At 47.2% G+C, this 27,140-nt stretch overlaps 1 protein-coding gene and 1 long non-coding RNA gene across 36 annotated transcripts in view; one reads left to right on the forward strand and one right to left on the reverse strand.

The window, feature by feature from the left end:
- The window catches only part of ZFHX3 (zinc finger homeobox 3), a 524,735-nt gene that overhangs the window by 407,574 nt on the left and 90,021 nt on the right, over window positions 1-27,140 (forward strand). For all 34 annotated transcript variants that reach the window (XR_012026543.1, XM_072817035.1, XM_072817111.1 and 31 more), the window contains one exon: window positions 19,753-19,984. Coding sequence is in view for 33 of the 34 variants with exons in the window: in XM_072817035.1 (XP_072673136.1) it covers window positions 19,753-19,984 (232 nt within the window). In the remaining variant the exon portion in view is untranslated. The remainder of the gene's footprint in view (window positions 1-19,752; window positions 19,985-27,140) is intronic.
- On the reverse strand, window positions 5,627-10,566 carry LOC140628174 (uncharacterized). 2 transcript variants are annotated; one of them, XR_012026551.1, is made up of 4 exons: window positions 10,352-10,566; window positions 6,452-6,767; window positions 5,902-5,978; window positions 5,627-5,811 (listed from the first exon to the last, which is right to left on the reverse strand). It is a non-coding gene; the product is annotated as an uncharacterized lncRNA (long non-coding RNA). The 2 variants fall into 2 exon arrangements; XR_012026550.1 differs by having other exon boundaries at window positions 5,627-5,978.

Here is a 27,140-nt window from a genome sequence, read left to right on the forward strand (position 1 = left end):
AAATTTGACCTTTTTGTGCCACATTTCCCGACCTGTGATTTGGAGTTGATTGTTGTAATGTTGCCGCCACATCCTCTTAATCAGGGTGTTGAATGAGATAATATTGCAGTTGGCTTATTGCAAGGACTCTGCAGCTGTGGGCATTGATTCATCTATGTCATGGAGAACCCAAGGGTTCAAAACAATGGCAGCAACTCTCCGACTTTTGAGACAGACATTCTCACTAGATACTTCTTTTTGCCTGGAGAAGCTTATCTGTGTTACAAGATATTTTTATTTTTATTTTAACACCATCATAACCAGAAGCTGGGAGCTTCATTTCCCTCCTCTTGAGTGTGGGCTGGACCACATGATTCATTTCTGATGAATACAATATGGAATTGAAAAAGGGGTAACTTGCCCATGGAGGAGCCTGGGAGGAAGGGGCCCTCCTTCACTAAGTGATGGAGGTTAGCGTGAGCACAGATCAGTCCTGTAGATGTCACATCGGCCTGAGATGATGCCGTGGGAAGGGTACTTCTCCAAAACCCAGAACCTCGCTGTAATCCCAAGAAAACATCAGATAAACCCAGAGTGAGAGCTGCTCTAGATACCGGACCAGAGGTCTTTGAAGGTGTCCGGGTCCCAGAAGACAGAGGAACTGTCAGGGATTGGAACAGGTGCAGCAGCTAAATGCAGTATGGGATCCTGGTTTGGATCCAGGGACTAAATGGGGGTGTGAACAGAAAAATGGGTGGAATCTGAATAAAGTATGCTTTTCAACAGTAGTATTGCACCAATGTCTGTTGGTTTTGAGGAGTGTCCCAGTTGGCCAGACCTAAGATGTTAACAGTACAGACACTTGAGTGAAGGGCATGTGGGAACTCTTTGTACCTCCTCTCTATGATCTCAAACTAAAAGGCTTAAGAAACCAGACAGAAACAACTAAAAACCTCACAGTGTGTGCTCGTGTGAGAGATGTTTCATCGGTGCAGAAGAATATGAAGCCTCAGCCCTCCGTCCCCTCATCTGTGATTGTACTTCTCCAAGGCAACGACTCTTCACAGTTGATGTACCTTCCAGACCTTCTTCTAAGTGCATATAAACACTTTTACTAAAAAATTTGAAAAGCTTGAAAAAAACCCCCAAAACCTCCCATTCTGATTATCTGCCTCAGACGTTGCAGAACTTTTTCATTTTAGTACAACTGTTTTCCAAATAGAATCCTTTTCAGACATACTTTGGCTCTTCCAGAAGACTTACTTAAAGCAATGTTTGTGTAGCCGGTGCTTCATTTTATTTTCCACTCGTGCTCCTAACCCATCCAGGTCCCATTTATATTGCCTCTGCCCTTGCCAGTCTTTCTAAAGCCGCCGAAATTAGCATCATCTGAGAATTTAATTAACTTGCTGTTTACTAACCCTCTCCTTTCAAGATAATTAATGAGGATGTGAAGTGGCACTGGGCCTGACACCACTCCCAGTGGCACCTGAGCTGGCCCCTACCGAGCGGGCCTCTCGGGGCTGCCCTCTCTGCCTCTGTTTACCTGCAGCCAGCCCCAGGCTGCGGGGCCACCGGGGTGCAGGTGCTCATGGCCAGTGTTTGCTTAGAATCAGGCTTCCCTGCCTTGCCTTTTACCCACTCGCTTTCTGCTTTGTTAATTAAAAAGCCTCATTTTACTTGGAATGGAATGCTTATTTTATGTTATTCCCGAGACGGAGTCTACCTTGCAGGGCTTGGAATTAAACTGGCCCAGAGGGTCAGGTATCCTGAGTCCCTTTTGTTGCCATGAAGATGGCAGCGTAGCATCTCCTGCATTCCCCTGCTCCCGACCCCCCACCCAGCTTTCTGCTCAATCCACGGAGCAGATTGCCCAGAGGTTGCCCTGGGCCTGGAAGTCACGCTGCCCGCTAGAACTTGCTGTGACGATGGAACCGCTCTGTAGCCGTGCCGGCCAGCGTGGTCCCCACGAGTCACCTGGGTTCCTGGAGCACCTGAGATGTGGCTTGTGTCACTCCTGATTTTATTTAATTCTATTTAATTTAAACATACACAGTGCCCAGTGGCAAGTGGCTACCCCCTTGGGCCACCACCCTTGGCGACGTTGTCTGCCTCGGGTTATCCGTGGTGGGCCCAGAGCTCCCGCCTGCAGACAGGGCCCCCCACGCAGCCTTCTTCTTTGGCAGAGAAGGTAAACTGATCTCACCCTCACATTCGGCAAGCTGTAATTAGGAAGGTAAGTTTTCCGAAGGAAAAAGATGTTACTTTCTAAATCCAAATGTAAATGACTTGGATTATCCGTGTCACTGAGCACTTCATTCATGCAGATAATTGAGAATTGACAGTGTCCTTTTCCCTCAATTACTTCCTGATAGTTCCATGTGTTACAATGGGAGAAACATGGAGCTGTTTTTAAATAGCTATGTTAATGTCCTCATTAATTTTACCTTTTTCTACCAATTAGCCAACATTAACTCCTTGGCAGAATTAAGCCGCCTTCCCTCACGGAGCCACGTTCACCCCGACCCCCTCGTGGCGCGAGGCCGGCCGAGCTCACTCTCGCCCCGTGTTCCGGGGCGCGGCCCAGCGGGCCCCAGTTTTCGGGAGGGTCTTCGTACGGGGCCGTTCCTGGGGTGCCAGAGGACGGCACGACCAGCTCGGAACCAGGCCCGGAGGCCCAGGCGGCCCGGGCCCAGCTTCCCCGGCCTCCACGCCCAGCCACCCTCCCGGCGCGTGGCGCAGGTGCCCGCAGGGGCCACGCGGGTGACATTCGTGGGCGCGGGGAAGCACCTGTCCTGCCTTAACTAGGCCCAGTACAGCCAGATAGCCCTTTGTCATTTTCTTTTTTTAAAGAGCTAAAAGAAAAAAAATCTCAACTGTGTGGGAAATTCACAAGATTTCTCAAGTGTTAATCATTAATGAAGAATTTTTTGAAGTGAGAGCCACACACTTCATACCTTCCGGCTCCCCCAGGGACTGCCCCTTGGCTATCCCCGGCTTCCCCCCTCTGTCTCTCTGTCCCAGGAAAGGCATCTACCTCCCCTTAATTTCACAAGGAGGCAGTGGTGAGACTCGTTTGAACTAACGAAAAGCCAAACCGTTTGAAATCTCCGCAGGGCTAGATACACAGGGATGGTGTTATTGAGAAAACACTCAAATATTTTATTTTTTCTAAATCCAGACTTCCTGACCCACTCTCATTGTTAGATGTCGGGATCGTCGCTCGCATTCTCCTTCCCAGAGACGCTCAGGAAGTAAGAGCAGGATGAGCAGGGAAGACACACGGGGATGAGAGTGACCTATTTTTCCCCCTTCTCATTTCGCTCCCTTGCTTTTCAAACCTGCATTATTTTCAGCTACTAGACGGCACAGAAGTAACCGACCCTCTTGCTGTTAGTAACTCCTTCATCAGCTTAGTTAGAAGTTGACTCACACACAGGTATTGTTTAGTTCTGAATAAATGGATAACCCTGACTTACTCATGCAGCATTATTAGACGTGTTTGCAGAATGAGATGCAGACTTTGAGAAGGAGTGCCACGGGTAGAGAACATACCTACACACAAGTTCTTACGTTCGAAAGCATGAAAACAAGGGGGTGAAGTTTAATTGTCCTTCTTTCTTTCATAAGGGCTGAGTTTCTTTCATAATTCCCAGTTAAATGGTGCTTGAGTTACTGTTGGCCTTTGGTTTGAAACTGCTTATTTTAATACCAAGTTTGCAAGCCTTGCTCTTACGGTGTTTTGACAAGTTGCAAGGAACTTATTTGGCTCAACAAAGTGTGTGTGTGTGTGTGTGTGTGTGTGTGTGTGTGTGTGTGCTTCTCTCTACTCTTCTTTCATACTCCAAATGAGTAAGTTTTTCACAGTTTTTCATCAAGAGTCAGCAGGTCCCTGCCAGAGGAGGGAACTCAGCCAGCCCCTGATTTTTATAAATAAAGTTTTATTGGAACATGGCCACATGTCTTATTTTACCTATTGCCCATCACCACTCTTGTGCTAGGAGAGTAGAGTTCAGCAGTTGCCGCAGAGGCCATATGGTCCTCAGGGCCTGTTTAAAATAGTTACCATCCAGATACTTCCAGACTGCTGGGCTAGATGGTAGACACATGTCTTTGAGGAGATTGTGTTTTTCTGAATTGTGGGGAGACTGTGGACTTCTAAGAAATCGTTATACCAAAATGCAGTTGTTGTCAGCTCACTTGGCTGTGGTTTATTTCTGTGATCTTAAGAATCTGCTTATTAGATGTTGAATGCGATGACCCTGGTTTCATGGTAACTAGACCTGCATCAGCTTCTCACTAATGTACTGCTAGTCATTTTGTTCAGTAGACTGAGTAGCTTTCAACGTTTCTATGGGAAGGACACTGCTCATTAGTGGATGTGTTCAGCCTTCAGCTTAGCTAGAAATCTGAATGCTTCCTCAACCTGAAACCGTGGGCATTATTCTAAATGTTAAGTGATATAGCTCTCTACAAAGACAAAGTGCTTCCTGGTCATTATTAGCCATGTGCCATCGCTGTTCCTCACGATGATGCCACGAAGTAGGTTCTTAGTACCGCCATCCGGATTTTATCAGTGAAGCAGGAAAGAAGGGTGACTTGCTGAAGGTCACATAACAACAAAGCCCGCTGGCAATTTGTGTCATCTCATGAGTCATGTTGGTACTGGCGAATGCAGCTGGCACCAGCAGCACTCACACCCAGAGGCAAGCCAGTCCTCCTGACAGGTTCTTCCCCTGAAACACCCGTGATTTCGTTAGTGAGGTAAGTGAACAGGCAATCAAGTAATTAATTCACCTTCGTGTAGACAGACCTAGGACCCCAATGAAATCAGCTGGTGAGGAAGGCTTTCTGAGTCTTCAAGTGCCCCTTCCAACCAATTGTCGTCACCTGACCCCTTTTTCAAAAAAAAATTGTTTACTTGGCCACTTAGGAAGTACATTCCCACTGATGTGCTCCCGGGAGTCTCATGGCTCCTCATTGTGAGGTGGTGTTACTCCATTTCACTGTCGAAGGAAGGGAGCACTTAGTGTCAGAGCCCCCTCTCCTCTGTATGGCTCCTGACTTAAGCCCATGTTCTTGCTATAGAATAACCTGACGCTTGTGTGGCCATGGGAGGGCGCATAGGCTCTTAATTCAGGAACCTTCTAGTCTCATTGGAGAATATGCCTCAAACACGATGCTATTACCATACCAGCATCTAGGGTGTCCGTGGGGGAAAAGATGTGCTGAGAGAATAAGTCTCTGAGTTCAAGAGGGAAAGAATCACTGTAGACAGAAACAGGGTGGGAGATGGGACACACAGCTGGGGATCGCCTCCAGGGCTGTGGAGATGAGAGTTCCAGCTTTGGTGTGGTGGGGAAGGCATCCAGGTGGCGCTGCCATCTCCCCACTTGCAGAGCCCGGGAGATGGGATGTTCAGAAAGGGCGGCAGGATTTGGCTGAGCTGGAATGGAAGTATGTATAGGATGGAATGGCAAGAACCAACCGTCCCAACACACACACACACATACACACACACATGCACACAGACACACACAACAGACCACTGAGGGACCCAGGAGGAGACAAGGGTGGTACAAGGGAGTGATGGGTGCAAAGCACTGTAGTGGACGACCGTTCTTATGTACAGAGAATGACCATGATGTTTAGAGATTAATCATTCCATCATTGTTATTTGAGGAAACCAGAAACAGGAATGTGGATGGACAGATGGGCAATGAATGAATCCAGAGCTGAAAGAAAGGCCACTAACGGCCATAAAAATACAGGTTTTACCAGAAGCTGGAACTGCCTGTCGGTTCCTTTGGCTTCATGTCATTATAATGTAATCTGGAAAGGTCATTGAGAAATTGATGTTTTAGGACTTAAGCCTTTAAAACACCCCCTAAAAAAGTATCTGTAGTTTGTATTAATACTTGCAGAGCAGGTTACTGGATTTGAGATTCCAAAGACGTCACCCGCCAGTTGGTGTGGTCAGTTGGCTTCATGCTGTATCCCTAGGAAGAAAGCACTGGCAGGTTTGTGTCCAGATGTCACCATACACCAGAAACAGTAACTGCTAATGTGTGTAATGCATGCAGTGGTATCCGAGTGCCCCAGAGCTGGAAATCTTAGCAGTATTCTTGCTTACCTTACTTATCTCCAGCCTCCTCTAAACCCTGTGCCATTTTGCTAAAAAAAAAAAAAAAAAAGTTTCCAGTGCTGTCTTCTTAAATTCAGTTTTCTGGAGCTTAAATTTTACTGACGAAAATGGCACCTGGTTCTCTAGCAGGATTTGCAGACTGTCATCTGTCTGTGGCAAGTCTTTAATTGGGGTCCTTCCCACCTCCTCACTGGTTGTTGGGCCCTCTGAAGCAGAATGAACTGGTTGACTCTAAGGGGAGGATGTCTTGATCAATGTGGACTTGCTGAGGAAAAACCTCCCCATATTTCACTATTTAAAATAAGCTAAAACAAACAAAAAACCCACCTCTCTGACTGACCCCACAGCCACGTTCGAGGGGGGGCTCAAGAGCAGCTCTGGAGGTGGGCCCTCCCAGCACATGCCTGGAACCTCTGGGGAGGGTCTTCGGGGAGCTGGGCTGGCAGCAGTGAGCAGGCTGGGAAGCCGGGAGTTTGGGCATAAACCAGGAAGGGACAGCAGCTCATCGAAGTCCAGGTGGAGAACGTTCACCTCTTCACAGGTCTCAGAGTTTGGAAATACATGGAAGTAGACGTAACCCATTTTTTTAAGGGAGCGACGAGAATCGAGGGTCCCTGCAGGAGCAGTCCTCAGCAGCCATCAGCTGTAGAGGAAGATGGGAAGTTTGGAAAGAAAATGAAGAGGAGCCTCTGTGTGTATGTTTAAAAAACAAACAAACAACAGAGTCCTCATTCCGACTTCCCCACCCCGGGGACAGTCCCGCTGCTGGGCCTGTGTCCCAGGAGCGCCCATCCAGCCATCTCCTTTCGGGTGTCTGCACCTTGGTGCTTGGAGACACTGCACGTTTAGAGCTAAAAGTCGTCCTCTATTATTTTTAATCTGTAAAGACATAGCAGATCTAGCAGATGCCACCGTCTCATCTTCAGGGTCCCGACGGCTTGAGTGACTCCCTCACCCCGGGAGGCGTTTGTGGACTTAGCTTTCTGTCCCTGTTGTCTGTGATCTTCTGCTTAGATGCTTCTCAGCACATCCAAGTCTTGTAGTTACTTGTCAGTCAAATAGTAAAGAGCTCTCCTGAAAGGGCCTGTTGGGGTTAAAGCTGTGTAAATATGTAGACAAAATGGAAGGATAGAGTGCTGGTGACCAACTAAGTTGTTGTCTGGCTGGGGGACACGTCGGCAGATTCGGAGTGGGCGAGTAGAAGCACTTCTGCGATTAGTATCCTGAAAAATGAAGTCACGGCCTACAGCCATTTACAGTAATTATATCCCGCCATGAAATCTTATTCAAGCAAGTGGTAAATATTAGCAAACATGTTTCTTCTCTCAGTCCCAGCCTCCTGTCTTGGCCATCAAGGAATGTAGAGCCCACTGTGGAACCGAGTGAAAGCTGTGCCTGAAAGCGATTAGCGGGACACCAAGCTGGGGATCGCCTCCAGGGCTCTGGAGAGGAGGGTTCCAGCTTGGGTGTGGTGGGGAAGGCATCCAGGTGGCCCTGCCATCTCCCCACCTGCAGAGCCCTGCCGCCTTTCAGCAGGTTGGAGGCGGGGCTTGGGAGGGTTTCCAGTCAGGAAAAGCCCCCCCCCCACACCCAGAACAGGGACCAGAAAGAGTAGGGTTGGTGGGTGAGGTGGGCAGCAAGCACCAGGAGGCAAATTGTGTGTGTCAAGTGTGGGACGGAGTGGAGGATTGAAAGCTGAGGTGGAGGGATAGAGTCTGGGCTAGAATGGAAAGGTCTACAAGCTCAAGACCAAGAGTCACAATGAAGCATTGGAGAATTTTTCTCGTTTGTTCAGACTTTCCGCCAATAATGTTTAACTACCTACTGTAGGCCAGGAGCTGTGCTGAGACAGCAAGATACAGCTGGGTCTCCCGGCCTGTGAGTTGCTGTTCATGGGGCAGCAGAGAAGCCAGTGGTGGTTCGTAACCTAGTGAGAAAAGTAGAGCATGGAAGTTGCTACCGGTGGGCAGGGGGACCCAGTGGGGGAGAGATGGAATCTGAGCATTAGGGAGGCCTTGGGAGAGGGAATGGCCTGTGAGCTGGGCCTTCACACCAACGAGGGGTCTGATTTCTCCAGCTGTGTATTTATTGTCTTCTGTTCTCACCCGGATAATCTATAAAGACCCGGTTATTCTCATTTTACTTCAATCACGTTATGAGACTGTTGACGTTTGCAGTTGGGTGGTATGGGCCACTCCGTGATCTTTCCACACTAATAAAATAGACTTCTCACAAGTGCCTCCTCATTCCTTTGGTGTCATTAGTGCCAGAGGCTTCGCATTCTGGAGCAGGTGGGTGGTGGGCGCTGATCCAAACCTCAGCGAAAGTGTAGGTTTCTAGCTGTATCTTAGACCCTGAGCTGTTACTGATCCACAAGAGACCAGCTTGCTGACTCTCTGCAGTCTTGTGGTCCTCCCTGCTCAAAGCTGCCTTGCCTAACCCTCTGAGATGGTGACCCTCACATGGGCTCTTGTGGGAATCACCTGGAGAGTTTATTAAAACCCAGATGGCTGGGCCCACCCCCGGACTCCTGTGGGTCTGGAGGGGTTTCTAGGGAGTGCTGATGCTCTAGGCCCAGGGGCTGTACTTGGAGAACCCCTTTTTGGGAAACCCAGCCACCGGGAAAAGGAACTGCTACAATGTAGGTGAGACCTTCCCTTAGTGTGGCCTTTCTCACAGACTTCGGCAGGGCGTGCTCTCCACAACCAGTCAGTGAGAACAGACGTGAAGCCCCACTGTGGCTTCCGAGGGAGGGGAGACCGCTCTTCCACCACCCCCATGAAGCCCTCCTGGATTATCCTTTTGAGAACTCAGCCTCCTGCGGCACCTGTGCTGTTGGAAGAGGGTGCTGGGCCACATGAAGTGGGATTCCAGATTCTTGACTTGCCACCCCTTCTTCTGTGAGGGAGCAACCGTTCTCAAGACCCAGACTTGATCCCAAAAACCAGTGCCAGCTGGGAGGGGTAGCAGGTTTTCTTCCTGCCTGTCTTCAGTTCCTGGCCCCCACAGTCTGGCAGTGGGACTTGAGGATTCCATCATGTATTCATTCTCTCCTGCTGGCTGGTGTGGGACCCTTCGGTGAGAGGCCCTCCCCTCGTGATCTGGAAATGGTGTTGAGGAGATGAGGGTGCCAGTATTCAGTGACAACTGAGGCAGGCTAGCAGACACCCAGATATAGTCCAGTCCAGCCCAGTGAGGGCTCCCGGTCTTTGCGCTCATGCCCAATGGAATGATTAATCGACGTCCTCCACTCTGCTGGACAATTAAAGAAAGCAGAAGAAGGAGGGAAAAGTCTTCAGTTAGACCTAATTTGGCACCATATTGTTTTCTGTTAATCTATTTTGTTTTCTGTCCGTCGGTCCCAAGGGATGGATGCCTTGCTGCTTGCTGAAGCATGCATAACTAATGTCCTCATTAAGGGCTGATCTGTTTATCAGGGCCATGCGAGGAAGCCGGCCTGCCAAACCTAGGCACAGGCTGGGGGCCGTTACCTCCCTCTGGGCCTGAGCCCCACCTCATTAAGCTGGTCCGGGCTATTGATTGGGAGCCTGTGTTTGGAAGAGTCTTACTTACTCCATGCATTATCTTGACAGATTGATCAGACCTGATTGAGAACCTCTTAAAGGAACGAACAGCTGTAATGGGAAAGTTGGACTCTGTCATCCGTTAGGATGATTCTGGGAGCAAGAAGAACAAGGCTGACATCTTGGAGCAATTGTATTTACAATTAACATGGCTGAAAACGATTGCCTCTATTGATCCCCCCTTCCTGCAATTACAGCCCCATTGTTTACATTCCAGCACTTGAGTTATAAAAAGGAAATTCAATAATTATTGCATTATTTAAAGTTAAAGTGCCACAGAGTTTGCTGGCTACGCTTGCTGGTTGATTTAACGTTCAGTAAAATCCATGCTGAGCTCTCCATCTTGAGGCCGAACAGTATCGGCTTTTAATGAGACCTAAAAAGGGGGGAGGGGGTGGGGAGGAGAGCACAACCCCGTGCACTGGGTGTTTGTCTGGGTTATTTATGGGGGAACCCGAAAGCAGGGCCGAGAAACTAGCCGTGTCATCCTTCGCAAAACTGTATCCCCTCTTGCCACGTGGCTGTCCCCGCTGCAGCCGCCAGCTCCTGGCCTCTCAGACCCGGCTCTGCTTCCTCCAAAGAAGCGTCTCCTCTTCGCCCTCCCTCCCTCCCTCCCTCCGTGCCCCCCACCCACGAGCCTCACCTCCCCGGCTTCTTTAGCCTTCAGCGGGATCCAGGGAACGGAAGAGAAAGGGTCGAGTGCCTGAGCAGCCACGGTGATGACATCGGAGGCATTTGTTTAGAGGGGATTTGCACCCCTGCCTTGCCACCTTCCCATTTTCTTTTTCAGGGACAAAGAAAATAAAAAAATAAATGAAGCTCCTCTTAGAAGGAAGAAGTCAGCCCGTGTGTGCTCCCTGCCCCCCTTAACTCCCCCCCCCCATTGTCCATCTCACGCTGGCTGCCTCTTGTCTTCTCTCATAATGAAGGTGATGAGGGTATTTGTCAGCGACTCACAGGAGATCAAGACAGGCCTCTAGGTTTGAGCGCCAAATTCACGCTCTCAGCAGCAACGGCCGGAAAGTTCAGGAGCGTGGGAGGAATTGTAAAGACCGTTTTGTTTTTCTCATATTTGGTTGAAATTCTTCCGTGGGCTCAGTTCCAGCCAGACATCTGGACAGGTGTGCTCAGCAGGGTGGCGAACTCACGAGGAAAAAGTGATGCCTCATGCTTCGCCATCAAGAGTCACGCTTTCAGCGACGGCCCCAGGAAATTTCAGACTGCAGGTGCAGAAGGGGCGAGGGAGATGAATAGGGCCAATTCCTACTTTTATGAAGTATCTGGAGCAGGCCAGTAGCAGGCAGCTGCTTCCGTGTGACTTTTTCATTAAAGAGGTGACTTCTTGTGTGCCAGCATCATCGCATGATTTATCTAGTGCAGTTTGCTAGAATCTGAAATACTCTTTGGGAAAAGGTGGGTGCAGAGATTTTAAACTCTGGAAATTTTTCTTCTTCCAGGGGACTGTCTCCATGTTTTCTCCCTGGGGTCTCTGCTATGTGGCAGTTGCTGTCCAGAGCAACAACCCTCAGAGTGTGGTCCCAGACCAGCAGCATCAGCGTCTCCCTAGAGATTGTTAGAAATGCAAATTCTTGGTCCCCACCCCAGACCAGGTGAATCAGAAACCCCTGGGGTGCCCCCCTACAATCCTAGCATAACATACCCTCAGGTGCTTCTGGTACGCGTTCCAGTTAGAGAACCACTGATCTAGAACACCATCTGCATCATTAATAACCAAGCCCATGGGGTTGTACCTGCCAATCAGGAGCAAGGAAGCAAAATGTGGGCTCAAGGTGGAAAGATGACGGCCGTGCCAAATACTTGGGTAGTCCTTCACATCCTCCGAAGGATTTGCACGTTTGTTTTCTCATGTGGTTTTGAAAATTGCCTCTGAGGAAGACAGGGCAAGTATAAACATCTTCACTTTACATATGAAGTAACGCACCTGTTTTGACCAGCAGGCATGGTTTTCTCTGCTGTGTTGACTGTTACGGGATTGGAGATAAAATAAATCCTTCAGAGCAGATTGAGGGCATCAGGGGCGTGTCGATCAGCCATCTCAGCTGGGTTCTCTTTCCTTTACCTCGTCATCACCTGGGATGTTGGCAGACATGATAAAGAATATGGTTCTTGATTTTCATTATACTGTGACACCCTGAAGGGGAAAGAGACCCGGTAAACAGATACAGTTCTGAGGCAAAGGCATGGGCTGGAGGTGTGGATCCTGGCTGTGCCTGCAGCAGTAGCATAGCTTTGGACGAGTGACTTAAAATTAAGTACAAGGAAGGAGTTTTACAAGGAAGAAGTTGGTCCTGTGTGGTTCAGTATCCCCTCCATGTTATAATTTCTATTGGTCACAGATTCTTTACTGTCGGCTAGGGATTCCTCTTTGGGGGTTGGGGGTGAGGGTCCCAGAGAGTGTGGGACAGGCACGGTTGTATGGAGAGAAATGTCAAATAGGTAAATTCAGTAGTACTTCATTTTTTTTTTCCCATTTCTATCTCTAATCGCAAACCTTAACTAATTTGAAATATATAATGATAATAATAATGGTAGCCTTATTATAAAGGTTAACCGTGCATCAGGTACTGAATTAAGCAGTTCATATGGATTATCCCATTGAATCCCCCCACCAGTGCTCTCTGGAAGGTCTGTTAACCATCCCAGTATTGCATGTGAGTAAACTGAGGCCCAGCAGTGTATATAACTTGTCCAAGGTAGCACAGAGTTAGGGTTTTCCACCGGGTTGCCTTAATTCAGAGTGTACCTTAAACCACCAGCATTGGCAACATTTTGTCACGGAGCTGAAGGAGGACACGCTAGAGTAGTGCGTAGATGGTGGCCCATATTTTTATTTGGGAGTTGACATCTACGGGAGCTGGAAAGTAGTACTAGCAAAGAAATACATCTTAATGAGTGGGGAAGGTTCTGTAGCCAGTATGTTATCCTAGCAAAGGGATAATTTTCAGATCCTATGAGCTTTTGGTAGATTCTGGAGGGTGGTCAGTTTGATGTTCACCTTGTGGGACCCACTTTGTGATTTCACCCACTACATAACCTCTTTCAGCTTCCTTGCTCTGTGTCTAGATGCTCATTTGACCCTCATGGAAACTAGCCCTCTTTTGGCTTATGACCTCATGTTCTGATGGGCCCCCCTTGGTTCAGGAGAACTCCTGTATACCTAATAAGCTCCCTCTCCTTTCTGGAGTTTGCCCTAACAGAGGGGAATGAAATCTATTATGTGAAGGCATCAGCATTCCACAAGAGGCCATATTTAGATTTCTTGTTGTTAGATTCCTTAGAGGATATACTGTATGTCTCTCAAGGAAACGCTAGTATGGAGACTTCTGAATCAGGAGATGTCATTCAGGTAGGGGGAAAAGACACAGGGATGGGAAGTCTCACCTTCGGCCTCAGAGCTCAGATACAGAGAATGAACACTCATGGCTTGTCCAGAGTCTGGCCTAGAAACCAGAAAATAGGTCAGAGTAACATTAAATGGATTGATCTAAGGGAACATTTTTACTTCCTTTCACTTTCTCTTATAAATCATGGTTGGGACTTGTATCTTATGGTGTCTGCAGGGCTCCTACAGCGAAATAGGACTAAATTAGCATGTGCCAAGGATGAGGGCATGAGTGGGTGAAAAGCCAACATTAAACAGAAAATACATATATATTTAGGTTGATCTTCTGGAAGGTTTCCTAAGAATGTGACATTAAGCTTGAATCTGTAACATAACCACTGATTAAAAAATTAACTGCCAAAAAAAAAAAAAAAAATTAACTGCCTCCATTCCCAGTCGCATTATACCTGCAACAATTTATTTTTTCAGCGTTCAAGGGGAATACCTGGGTTTGGGGAATCTCATGTTCCAGAATGCCCCTGCAGTCAGCGCCATGTAGTCAGATGGCTGTGGACTTGGCATCAAGCCTCAGCTTCTAGTCCTATTTCTTCTTCTTGAGACCTGGAGGGGAGGCCCATGACCTCTATGAGTTTTGGATTTCTCCAAGGACAGGAGCCAAATGCTACCCACCTCATCATGAGCTGGAGGAAAAGATCACAAGTCGCCGTGGGTGTTTTCTTAGCAGTCCATGCCGTGAATGGGCACGACAGTCACTTATGTCTTCCTTATTTTATCTTACGATTTGGGGAATTTGTAAACTAACTGGACCTTCATCTTCCTGTTCCTTCTCACTGGAAGTGGTAATGATTTGTATAGTCCTTGCCCAGAGGGCAGAAGCTGGAGCCCCTGGCACACTGTGGTTAGCAGTGTCCCCTCTGAAGGCCGATGCAACGGTGGCCGCCTCCATCCAGGACCTCAGTTTTACGGATTGGGAGGCCCGCCTAGCTGCCCTTGCTTGGATACACTTCACATGCACCTCAACAAGTGTTTTGGGGTTCACACTGCATGCCTGCTATGGAGATGCCTCTCGGTTTCTGGTATCCCCTGGGGTAGCCCCTTTGCTCAGGGGGATGTCTCGGAGCTGCTCCACGCCATCCATCACAGGGCTCCACATGCTCAAGGAACAGAGATTTGTTGGATGCGCAGAAAAGCGTGAGAGGGTGGGTGAGGGCGTGTTTATAGTAACAGGTGTTACTCCCCTGAGGAAGCTTCATTATGAGTCCTGTGTGTTTTCATTTGTGAGTATGTGTATGTGAATGTACTTTGTCCATTTCTGCTTTAAAGGGAAGGCTTTGACAAAACCTGATCAATATTTTGCATTCCATGCATGAAGAACCAGATGTTAGAAGTTTCTATCACTGGGGAGGAGGAAGGAGCAGGGCCCCACCAGATTTACAGAAATCAATGTTCTCTGACAGAAGTTGGTTAGTTTTCCTGGGAAACAAGTAACAGGAACACATTTTTTTGATTTTCACGATGAATTATTTTCTAACAAGAGCCTTCTTTTCCTCTCTTTGACTTCCAGTTGTTGGCCAGGGTGAACGAGCACCACATATTAATGGCGTAGAGTCACAAAGTAACACAGGCTGCCTTCTTTCCTCTCCATTCTTTTTTAATTATTAATTTGCTTTTTGCACTTGGATTTATGTACCAGGCTCATTGTTGGAGGTGCTTTTTATTACAGGGAGGGGTTTTCTTTCTGAGCCTTTCCCTCTCCTCCTCCCACCACCCCCAAGCTAGACCCACAGGGGAAGATGGGAGGCCAGTAGGTGTTTCCATGTCCATGGCACAGGAGTGTCACCTTCCAGCTAAATCGAGATGGGACAAGCATTTTAGAAGAGCTCCAGCAAGACCAGGAAGAGGCTGGGGAAGAGGTCCTTGAACAATCTAAGTGAGCCCATACTCCCTTGTTTTCAGGAAAAAGCACTGGCTGCCCGTGTGTGTGTGACAGGGACCTAATTGCTCACGGTGAGGACAGTCTGTTATCTGCTGCATGGTGGTAATTTGGAAAAGTCAGAGAATGTTGGGCCCTTCTACTTCCACTGATAGTCAAACTAGATGCTTATTTCCTTCTTAGGGGTCATTACACTTCTTTGAATCTTCGAAAGTAAATCATGTTGCCAAAACATGGAGGTCTCTGTTTCTGGAAATGACTGAACCACTTCACACACCCCCAGTGTCTTGCAAGCACTTTTTAAACCAGCCAGTGACATTGAGGAGAATCAAGGGAACCCTTGGGCTGGTTCAAGGGGTCATAGGTCACAGGTCCGAGTGAGTTTGTGTAGACCTCAGTTGCCACTATTCTTGAGCTAAGTTGATTTTTCTTTCTCAATTTATTCATTGGTCTTGCTGCTGCTTCATCGTTATTAGTTTGTGGGTAGATGGCAGTTTTTCTTGAGTAAGCCAGTGATTTTCACTGGTCTGGCCAGCATAGTCTCACAATGATAGTGAAGCCAAAGTGATACCTTCCCTCCTGTCCCCTTGGCATGTCGTCCAAGTCACCACAGTCATGGTCTTAATCATCTATAGGTTAAGGGCCTGGGATAGGGCATGTTCTATGTGTGTGTGTGTGTGTGTGAGCATAGCCACTGAGGTATTAACAGACACTTAGAAGGGAATCAGAGCCGACTTTTGCCCAGGGTGCACAGCAGCCGGTTTTCTTGGAGTCCACGGGTACCATGGGTACTTCATAGCACACTAGGCACTGAAGTTGTTGGGTTGTTCTTTTTTTTTTTTTTTTTTTTTTTTTTTTTTTTTCAAACTGTGCACCTGACCTGATGGAGGTAAACAGTTAAGAATCTTACCTGCAGAGCACAGAAAAGTGGAAAAAGTAAAGACTGGGTCCACCCATCCCCAAGGATGGGAGGTCTCTGTGGTAGACAGAGGGCTGGAGAGTCCAGGATTTGTGTGGGAGAAAAATTTCCTGCCTGGCGAGAAGAGCAAGAACTCTGAAAGGAGGCAGCTCCTTTATTGAGTGTTCCACTGGGACTTGTGCCTTGGTGGATTCTTCATATATTACAGTGAATTTAATTAAATACATTGGGATCCCAATTGAGGGTATTCTAATTAGCTGGGTCAGGAACAAATTATACTCTCTCCTTCTCCAAATGAAAACATCTACTCTCTTCTGAAGGGAAAGCATGTCCTTGGCTGACTGGCTTGCCCTAGTGGAGTCCTCACTGGTCTACCCAGCCCCACCTCCTCTTACTGCTTTTTATTAGGCAGGTGCCAGGGGTGGAATCCTGGGGTTACAGCCAATGCCACTTGGGAGGGAGAGGGCATCTGGTTAGCAGGTTGGGGCATTGACCCACTCAAGACCTGGGAAATGACCAGATGGTGCGGAGAAGGTCACAGAGGGTGGAACCCTGCTGCTAGCTTTTGAGTCCTGTTGGCTCTAGTCTGGACAACTTGAGGAAGTATTGAGAACTTACAAAATTCGGTTAAGAACAGGATCTTTGATAAGCACATAGACTCAGGTTGTGAGCCTAAGTTTGGGTTGAGATGTAATCAATAAGCAGGTTGTTTCCTGACAACCAAAAAATAGTTTAATCTGGATTTTTTTTTTTCTGGCTTTCAGCTCAGAATTTTGAATTGAGCTTTTGTGTACAAGCCTCCGAGAGAAGACCCTAAATGTTCCCTAGGCCAGACTCAGGGGAAGAGGCCTTGGCTCTATTTACCTCGTTTCCTCTACCATTTGTAGTGTGTGCCCATTTCCCTTCCAAATGGCTTTCAAATGTCAGACAGAAGAACTCCTTGTGGCACAAGAGATTGCCATTTACCACCGTGAGTTTGTGTAAAGTGGTTTTGGAACATTTTCGTCATACTATTTTTAAATCAGGAGTCCCCAGTATGTTGTTTGTGTCAATGCAGGATTTATATAGTTCTATCACCCAAGAGCCCATAGATTTGAGAACAAAAGACATTTGACATCTCAACTCCCATCCAACTCTTTTTGGCCACGCTATCCTCTCTTCTGGCTCAGAGATTGGAAACTCCAGCCATTTGGAAAAGAACCTTCGTATCCATATTAAAATTTTATGTGTAAGTTGCAGTGCCTTAATGCAAGGAAATTCTCTCATAGGAAGGTGATGGGAATTTAGGGGTGAGGCTTTAGTGATTCTTCCTCTGACTTCATAGTTGATAATACTCCTGAAATCCCTTGATCACACTTATTGCTCTGGATTCCATGCTTGTTTTCCCTGTTATCTTTTATTTCATCAGTTATTGTTGAAACTTTAATAAATGTAATACTTTTGGTCTTAGTGATCCAATACAGTGTTCAGATATGTTTCCTTGTACTGGCTCTTTTACAAGTGTCCTGCTCCTTAATCCCAAGCCAAACCCTTGCTCCCAGGAATATCTTAGTCCAGTTTTTGGCTTTTTGGAGGGACTTTGTGGAGAAGTCAGGGAGAATGAACATGGGCAAGCTCTTCCTATACCTTCACATCTATCCCCTAGACCCTCTTCTTCCCAGGGTTGCAGCCTCTGGAAAATAGTGCTTTCGTGCATTCCATCCTCCTGAAATCCTCTGCAAGGAGCCTTGTCTCAGACCAGGCAAACTGAGGATAAACTAATTAAAAAAAAAAAAAAGCAGCTCAAATTTATTTCAGAAAAAAAGTAGGTTTTCATTATCAATCATTGTAGTTGCCTTAACCGTTAATAACGAGCTTGCTAGTTCTTCAGACCCCTCTGTTTGTGAAAGTGCTCTAGAATGGCTTTCACTGGTTGGAATACCGCGTTGTTGCAAATCTCTGCTCCTGAGTGTATCAAATCACCCATTTGGGGCGAAAGGAGGGATTGTTCTCTGTTGATACCTATGAAGCCCTTCACGTTTTTACCTATATGTTGGCCTCAGAGCAAGCATGTATTATGGAAGAATGGTTTAGCCAGTTTACACAAATGAGAGCCTGGGCCTCCCCTTCTCCTCCCTCACAATGATTTTTCTGCAACCCTCCATTGGTGCATTCATATTTCCTCTTCCAGTAAGGCTCGAATGTGCTTCTAGAGTTTTCATACTTTTCCAGTGAACAAAGAATGTGTACATGTGTGATTTGATAGGAAGTGCTGGTAAGGCCAGCCCTCTGGTATTTTTAATACTGGGTGGAGCGCAGGACGTTTTAACTGCTCTGCCTTCTCAGTGTCTCAGATTATCATCTGGACAAGAAGCCCATCCAAGCAGGATGAGCAACAGTTTTCAAGGCTTGGACGCTGAATGGGACAAGTAAAGGTCAAAAAGGAGAGGAACAGCACAAAGTAGTTCCAAAGCATCTTCTGTGTCTTTTGTGGAGGTCCTTGTGGCAGGCTCTGGGATCTGTGGATGCAGGTGCAGAGAAGGAGGGTAATAACACAACGGCTATCTGAGTTTCCTCCTCCTAAAGGATGCTGGGAGATATGAGACCCTGGTTCTAGTTCTCTCTCCCACTGCTAACTAGCTGGGTTACCGTGGATCATTTGCTTAGGTTTTTTGGAATTATTTCTTCTGCCTTCTATGCAGCCAATGGAAAAACTTCCTCTTCTCCTAAAATGGGTCATTTGTAAAGAAGAAGATATCCTTTCCATACCAGGAGCAGGTCACTTCCCCAGCTGTTAGGAGAAAGGGTCCATGGCTTTCATCATATTCTCAGAGAGGCACAAAGAGGCTGTGAATTTTGTCCTTGGATCATCTCGGAGTCTTCTACACACAAGAGAGTATGGGGTCTGCTGACTGTTACTGTGACCTTTTCTGTTCTTGCACCCCTAACTTTAATCCTGTGTGTGCCTGCTTTCTGCCAGCTTTGGGGCTTCCTTGTTCTGGAATCAGTACTGTGTCTACACAAACACAACAAAAAGTGTAATTTTGACCATCTGATGCACTAAAGCCAAATGACCTTCAGATGTTGACAGGGAACCAGTCTGGAGAAGTTTATTTTTTCTGTCTTTTTTTTTTTTTTTAATCCAAAGGAAAATCTAATTTTAGGTTCTTCTAAAAGACTGTGGTTCTAAATATAAAAACTTGACCTGTCATTCCTGTGAAAAAGTCAGACAGCAGCTTTGGCTTGGTGTTACTGACCTAGGATTCCATACAGGGAGGGTGGCCATTTGGCCATCACCTAAACTAGGATTTGGCTAACTTTTTCAGTCAATGACCAGATAGTGATTCTGGAGGCTTTGTGGGCCATCCTATCTCTGCTGCAAGTACTCAAACCCTGGTGCTTTGAAAGCTGCCCTCGACAACACGCAGATCCATGGACGTGGCTGTGTTCTGTTAAAACTTTATTTACAAAAATAGGCAGCAGGTTGGATTTGGCCTGCAGGCCATTGTTTGTCAGCCCTGATCTGAATAAAGCAGGGTGTGCTGGAGAGTGAAAGGGGGAACCTTTGATTACTGTGCCAGGAAGACCTGTGTGACATGGGGAGGGTCCGATCCGTCAGCAGGAGCAGCCCCGTGAAAAGCCACAGGGGAAGGGACAGCCAGGGGTAGGGGGCAGATGGGAAGGAGAGTCCGCTGGCTGCCGGCCCTTGAAGAATTGCTGGGGGAAGGTAGGTGGGAGAACATAGAGCAACCCCTCCTAGGAGTCCGAGCACTGGGCTGTGGCCGGTCCGGGGTGGGCTGATGGTGGCGGCGGGCTTCGAGTAGCTTACCCTCTCCTCTGCCCTCGCAGCACCTGCAGCAGCACGAGAGTGGAGTAGAGGGCGAGAGCTGCTACTACCACTGCGTCCTGTGCAACTATTCCACCAAGGCCAAGCTCAACCTCATCCAGCACGTGCGCTCCATGAAGCACCAGCGCAGCGAGAGCCTGCGCAAGCTGCAGCGGCTGCAGAAGGGCCTGCCGGAGGAGGACGAGGACCTGGGGCAGATCTTCACCATCCGCAGGTGCCCCTCCACTGATCCGGGTGAGTGGGCTCTCGGTGGGCCTGGTGCGGACCCCCGAGGGCTGTGGTTTGCTGCCGCTGGTCCTCGTGTCCGTCCCCGACCTCATAGGTGACACACTGTGTTCTGGAAGGAGTATCGTGAGCGTTCTTGCCTTTTTTTTTTTTTTTTTTTTTTTTAACTAAAGGAACTTAGCACCGCTTTTCATCAGGTGTTACGGGCCACTGCCTGGTGAGCAGGACAACTGGAGATGTTTTGTTTTCTATCCCCAAATTCCTCTGGTTATATATACTCAACATTTCACTTTATTACTTTGGATGCACATAAAGCAAATGCTAAATCATGTGTTGCTCAGTGGTAAGAACGGGCAGTTTGCGGCCTCCAGGCCGGTGCAAGGATGAACGTCAGAGGGGATCAGCATAGCTGGCACTGGTTCTAAACATTTTTTCGGGTTTGGGGGCGTGTCTGCAAGTCTTGACCCTGCGCCGCCGCCTGCTTCTCTGCAGAGTCAGGGCCTTCCAGGGGGACCTCGCCCTCTCTGCCTTCCTTTCTGTGCTCCTACCATGGCCGCTTCCTTCTGGGCCATGCCTCAGCCTGTCCCCGTCATCAAACCACCCTTGAGAGTTCACCACTGACCTCGGATGTGCCCAATCCAGGAGCTGCCTGCAAAGCCTTTTCTTCTTTCTGCGGTCTCTGAAAGTATTACATGGTTCCATCCCTGAAGTTCCCTTCCCTGAGCTTCCAGGGTGTATTTCTCTCTTGTCTTCCTACTTTTCTTGACAGTCTTTCTGTGCCCACCCCTGGCTCATGGTATTCAGTCGGCCCCACATGCTGACATGAGCTGGGCATCAGGCCCTGGCCCTTGGCTCCCAGCCTTTTAAAGCTTTGATCTCCTGGCGGTACCAGATGCACTTGAGACAGCTCCCTGCATTTCTCGTTGGTGCCACGTCATGGGCTCTGAGCTCACCACTGTGTCCTGCAGACTCCCCTCTCCTGGGGGCTCAGTGTCCCACCACCTGGTGCCACTGGAGACTCAGGGCCATCCTTTGTCCATTCATCGCTTGTGGCACTGTCCGCCCCTGAGCTGTAGTGGCTGAGTCGGGGTTTTTAATCTCAAGTTTACCAAATTTTTCATTTTTTCTAGTTTTTAAAGGCAACAGATTATAGAAACCTAATGAAAAAATGTCATGACCCTCCCACATCCCATTGCCCAGAGCAGTATTTCTTAATGTGCTTCTACTACTGGTTCTTGATGTTTTTTTTTTAATGTTTTAGACATTATCTATTGACTTTCTGCTCTGAAAGAAGGGGATTTCACTAGTACACCATTCTACAGACTACACACTCATCTGCTCACACGCACCCCACCCACAAACTCACAGACACCCCAAACTACACATGCACACCCCATGCCCTTTACACCACATTCCCCAGCCCCCCTGTCTACCCATTCTTCCCCTCCCTCCATCATCCATGATGATTAAATAATAATTTTGGGTTATATTAATATTCAGTGTTTTCGTTATTCTAACTCTATAAATATTAATCATAGCTGAGCCATGTAGAGTTTTATAATTTCATTTACCTTCTTGTACAACTTTTTATTTTCCCTGGTTTTCTAGGTACCTATGATTAATTCATGGCTAGCCCTCTGCCAGAGTAGACATTTCTAAATCTCTGAAGGTCCAGCCAGATTGCTTGTTCACTGAGCTGCATTCCCTCCTGGAGGCATCTCTCCTGTGCCCTCCAGAGCCCTCTGCCCCCTGGCCCTGTCCCCATTTCCCCCCTCCCCCACTGCTCCTTTGCCCCCCTCCCCATGTAAATGAAATGACTGGATATCCCAAGGGGGGAGAATGTGTCCTCCCTGCTGGAGTAGCTGAGGTTTCATGATCACAGCAGAAAGGCCAGTCCTCCTGGCAGGCTGGGTGACTCATTTCTTCCGGAACCCAGGAAAATTTCTTGGGTACCAGGATAATACTCGTCACCTCTGGGTTGCTGCACAACTGTCCTTTCCCGTATTTTTCAAATGCCTCTTCTGGTTAAAGTTCAAATGCCGTAATGTCCAGGTCTCCTGCTTGGCGTGTGACCCCGTCCCTCTGCATGTGAACACTCAGGAGCGAGGCATGAAGCCGGCACCCGCAGACCCATCTGTGCCCGAAGACTGAGCCCATTGTGCCATCTGGCTGTGGGGGTCCTCATTTTGGCCTCTGTGTCATCCTGCCATTCCCACTATTTTGCTGTGGAGTCATTTTACAGGATTCTCCTTCCTCCGCCAATAAATGCTGACCTATTTATTTTAGAGTTGGTGAGGTTTTTTGTTTTGTTTTGTTTTGTTTTTAATTTTTTTCTTTTCTTTTTCTTTTTCTTTTCTTTCTTTTTTCTTTCTTTCTTTCTTTCTTTCTTTTTTTTTTTTTTTTGGCCAGCTCTGCATACGTCATTGTTTTAATCTTCTGTTAAAAGCCGGTCCTTTTTGCCCTTCAATTCTTTCTTTCACTCTACTCAGAATTCCCTTTTTATTAATGAGGTGCCCCAAACTAAATAGTGTACAGCTGCCATTTCACCCGGGGTCTATGGACTGGAACAAACGGTTCCCTGTTTTATAATGTAATACTTCTATTTATGCAGTCCGCTCTGGAATTGCTTTCTTACACCATTGCCTTCTGGGTTTCTCTCATTTAATGCGTATTAGAAGTTATTTTTCCCCCTGAAGTGTATGAGCAACTTTAGTCTAGATGATAGACTTCCTTTCTGTATTTCAAAATCCTTTTGTATTGTCTTTGGCCTGAAGTCCTGTTTTGGCTCTGCACCCTCCTCCCTCCCCACGCCCTGCCCTCCTCCCACTCATGCTCTGCTCAGGCTAAGTCCACACTCTTCGCTAACGACAAAAGGACAGATTATTAGGTAATAGTCACATTGACATTAAAAGTAACTCGGTGCCCTTTCAGAAACCCCTTTACGACAGCTCATCTTAAAATATATCCTCCCTCCCCCCAGGGATTGGCTTTTAACTTCTTGAAAGAATGTTTTTTAAGAAAAGGAACATTGTGGACCTCATAGAATGAAGACACAGAAGGTCATCAACTTCAAATTTATCAACAGAGACTTGATCACATATTCTTGATTTTCTCTTCTCTCACGTAAGGGTCAGGACATTGATCTTTAGCTGGAAACATCAGCTGTGTAGCGTGAAGAAGCCTCAGGGAGTCTTTGAGCACCTTTTGGGGACCTGCTTGTTCTGCCTGTAAGCTGCTTGTAAATGGTGTGCTGTCTGGAGTGTTCTCTATGGGCCTCCTGTCAACATCTAGTTAAATGATGGTGTTCTCCTCTCCTTTCCTCCTCTGTTGTTCATACACCAGAAAGTGTTACAGAAGAAATAACTTCCTTTTCTTCTGTGAGCTCAGGACCTCCTATCCCAGGCCCCTGTTGTTCTCCACCCCCCACCCTACCCACCCCCCCCACCCGCAGGTACCCAGGCTTCCCTTGCTGCAGCTGGTGGGGAGAACTCCGGGAGAGTTTCTTCCCTCTGGTTGACAAAAGTAACTCTTCAAATTTTACCTGTTCACTTAGGTCAGTATGTTTTCCAATCAGTCCAGTTCACCACATAGCCTGCCAACCCTGTGTGAGTTTGGAAGTATGGAGAAGGAAGAACTGAAGTTGTCTGCTGCCCTTTACAACTCTGCGGTCCTAGCCAGAGTTGACACCTGTCCCTGATCGTGTGATCCCCAGAAAGGCCTCATGGCCAAACATAAAACCTTTAGGTCCTGCCCTGCACCAAAGGGCTAAGTCTTTGGTTATTGGAGGTGCGCTAATAATTAGGCCACTGTCCTCTACATGGTCCTGCTTGTGGTCCAGCTTTACCCTTATGTCAGTGGACAAGCCAAGTCCTGTATCATAGCATCCTTAACCTAGCATGACAGTTCTGTGGTTATGCTTAACAGCCTCACCACCACACTAGACACACACACACACACACACACACACACACACACACACACACAGCAGGGCTTCCCATTTCAAAAAATGACTTGGAAATACACAGCTCCGAGAAAACAGGTCACGTTCCCTGTCACACCCCGACCCTGGCCTTGTTGTTTGGTTATTGACTTGAGTGCATGTTCTGCAAGGGAGACTAAGTGGTGTCTTGACTTTGTTGGGATTTGGTCTTTTCATTTCATCCTTACAACCAGGTGGAGGTAGAGAAAGCCCATTGTTACGTGCTGACGCACCGGGTTCTCTCTCTCAGCTGCTGGCACTGGCTATTTACTTCCCCTTAGTTGACCAGAAGATCTTGAAAGATGGAAAGCTCTTGCAGGTGGGTCATGTAGGATCAGCTTCCCTGTTTGCTTATGAAAAAGGCATTTCTGGCTCCCGGGTGAAACTGTAGTTAATTTCACTCTCCCGGTGCCCTGAGCTTCGAGGAGACAAGAGGCCTTTTGTGTTCCTGCTGTCTGCCTGCGTCCTCCTCCTCGTCCTCCTTTTTTTTCTCTGTCTCACCCTTGCCTTAACTACTTTTTCCTTCACGTAGTCCTGGATCTCCAAACTTCGTCCAGATGTAATTTAACAGTTCTTAATCGCATACCAACTTGCATACAAGACTTTGCATAAGTTGAGGGACGCCTCTGACGACGTCTCCTCTCATCTCTTCATGTGGATTCCCTGGTGGATAGGCCAGCCCAGGCATTCGAGGCAATCAGATGATGACTCAGTTTACAGAGATAACAACTGTTCAGAGTCTAAGAGAATATTTTGTTTGGAGCGGAAGCTGGCATCCCCCTTTCCTGACACATCTTTGGCGCTCGAGATAGCGAATTTCTGGGTCGGGAGGCAGAGGCCAGCCAAGTGATGATGTGGATTTGGTGACAACCTGTACTGAAACACTCACTTGCTTCGCTTGATGGATTATTTTTTCAATCAACTTTCAGGGAGTTTTGCCTAACTTTTACAGCCTAAGAGAGTAAGAAAATGTTTTTTCAGCTTTCTCATTTTTGTTCCATTTTTATTTTTCAAAATTGGGATAGGGCTGCCCTCTAAGTATGAAGTACATGATTTTGTTTTTGTTTTTTTTTTTTATAAGTAGCTAAATTATATACAATTGTAGTATAATTTTTCTCATAGCACTGAAATATGTTGTGGCCAGTTCTGTAATTCTGAAGCACTGTTTTTGTAAAACCGAACAGCAGTGTTCTTTCTTTTTTCCTTTTTAGTGTATGTCTCGTTGATGGGACTTGGGAAAGGCATAGGGGTACCATATTTCTAACTAAAGACGTGGTGTGAAAAGAGCACATCCAACAAATCAGAGTGAGTGAAATTTTAAGCACTTACGGAGGAGTGGAGAAAACAGGACTTTATCTGTTTTAAATACATTCCCTGATAAGGACTATTGGAACAATAGAATTGTAAACTTCAGTGTGCTTTTTGGAAAGGTGTTTTACAACACACAGATAAAGAGATATCATTATATATCAGCACGAAAGGGAGCATAATACCATTAAAGGAAAAAATGGAGTTTAGGGAATGACATGATTTGGTTCTGTTAGTTTGATTACTTTGATTCTGTTTTTGAAAAGTATTCTTCTTGAAGCTTTTAACATAACCAAGAGTTTGTAATTGGCGTCTCTGGCTGTTTCGTGGGTGGGCTCTACTTACGTGGAGTCTGATAGGGTGTCAGGCACACGGCAGGAGCTCACATATCCATGGTGCTTGTAGCTAGAGAGACCAGCATGGTTGCTACCGGTATATATACCAGGGAGTAAGTCTTGGTTGCCTTTTGTTCGTGGAGTTAGTTTGCTGTTTGTCACTGGGAAGTGTACGGAGTTTGATTACAGTCTGATCCTCTTGCATTTTGCATCTATGTGGAGAGGACAGGAGTAGTCTTCAGGGTGTACACTGTCTTGTTTTTCTGTTGGAACAGAGTCCCTGATTTGCCTTAATTAGTCCTCTAACAATCTACAAAGGTCAGCGCCAATTGCCTGTTCATTTACATTTGTAATTGTGATGGCTTCTGATTACATATTCCTTGCCCTAGTCCTTCCTTGGAGTATGTGCCTGTGTGTCCTCCCCTCCCCCTCCTCCCACACCCCCGCACACGCACCAGGCCATTGTGGAAGCCACGGATCTGACTCCCCGTACAAGAAACCTTGGTGGTGAGGACCCAGCCTTCTCTCCAACTTCAGCGTCTATTCTAGAAAGATGTCTTCAAGAGGTTATTGCTTCTAAGTTAGGAATATGATGAAGCCAGAGTCAGGCAAGCAAATTACGTCGATACCAGGCAAGAAATCTGAGAGCCATTATCTAGGAGCCTTCTTGAACTGGGTAATTAAGGGCAATTAAACTTTTCTGCTTGCTCTCTGCAAAATATGCTGATGATCTGGTCTGTTGGAAGGTGGACACGTGCAAAGTGCAGTTTTGCTGCTGTCCCGTGCCCCTGGTCTGGAAGGGTCTCTCCAAAGAGGATAGGACCACCCCATTGTTGTCGCTTGGGCAGTAGGTCCAGAGTCTCCAACCTCCCGTGTAATCTGTTTTCTCTGTCTTCTCCAGGACAGACTAACATCCATACCAAGACATTGACCTTTTATTTATTCTTTTTTAAGATTTTATTTATTTACTTATGAGAGACACAGAGAGAGAGAGAGAGAGAGATATTGAGGGGGGCAGGCAGAGACACAGGCAGAAGGAGAAGCAGGCTCCATGCAGGGAGCCTGACATGGGACTTGATCCCGGGTCTCCGGGATCAGGCCCCGGGCTGAAGGTGATGCTAAACCGCTGAGCCACCTGAGCTGCCCGGACATTGACCTTTTAGAAGTTATTTAAAATCTGGCTGCAGTTGGCCAAGTTCAGTGATTCTCACCACCGTTTCATATTCTAGATCTGCCATTCACCAGTTAATTTGTTTTTATGGGATGATCAAAGCTACCAGGGGTTGGTTGGTTTGTTTTATATCAGTATATAAAACTAGAGCATATATTGCCCCGTACAGTGGGCTGTACACATGGCCACATGCTGCTGGGCTCTGTAGCCTTGTTCCTGGTTGGTGGCTCTCGGTTGTCCTCCATACTGTCCTCTTAGGGAGGTAGCAGACTGTGCCTTCGTGGCCACCCAGTGCTGTCTGTTCTGAGAGGCAGCAAAAGCATGGCCACTCCCTTCCAGGGAGGGTAATAATAAGGGGCACTGCAAAAGAAA

This window comes from Canis lupus, chromosome 3 (genome assembly GCF_048164855.1).
Source record: "Canis lupus baileyi chromosome 3, mCanLup2.hap1, whole genome shotgun sequence".
Lineage (NCBI taxonomy): Eukaryota > Metazoa > Chordata > Mammalia > Carnivora > Canidae > Canis > Canis lupus.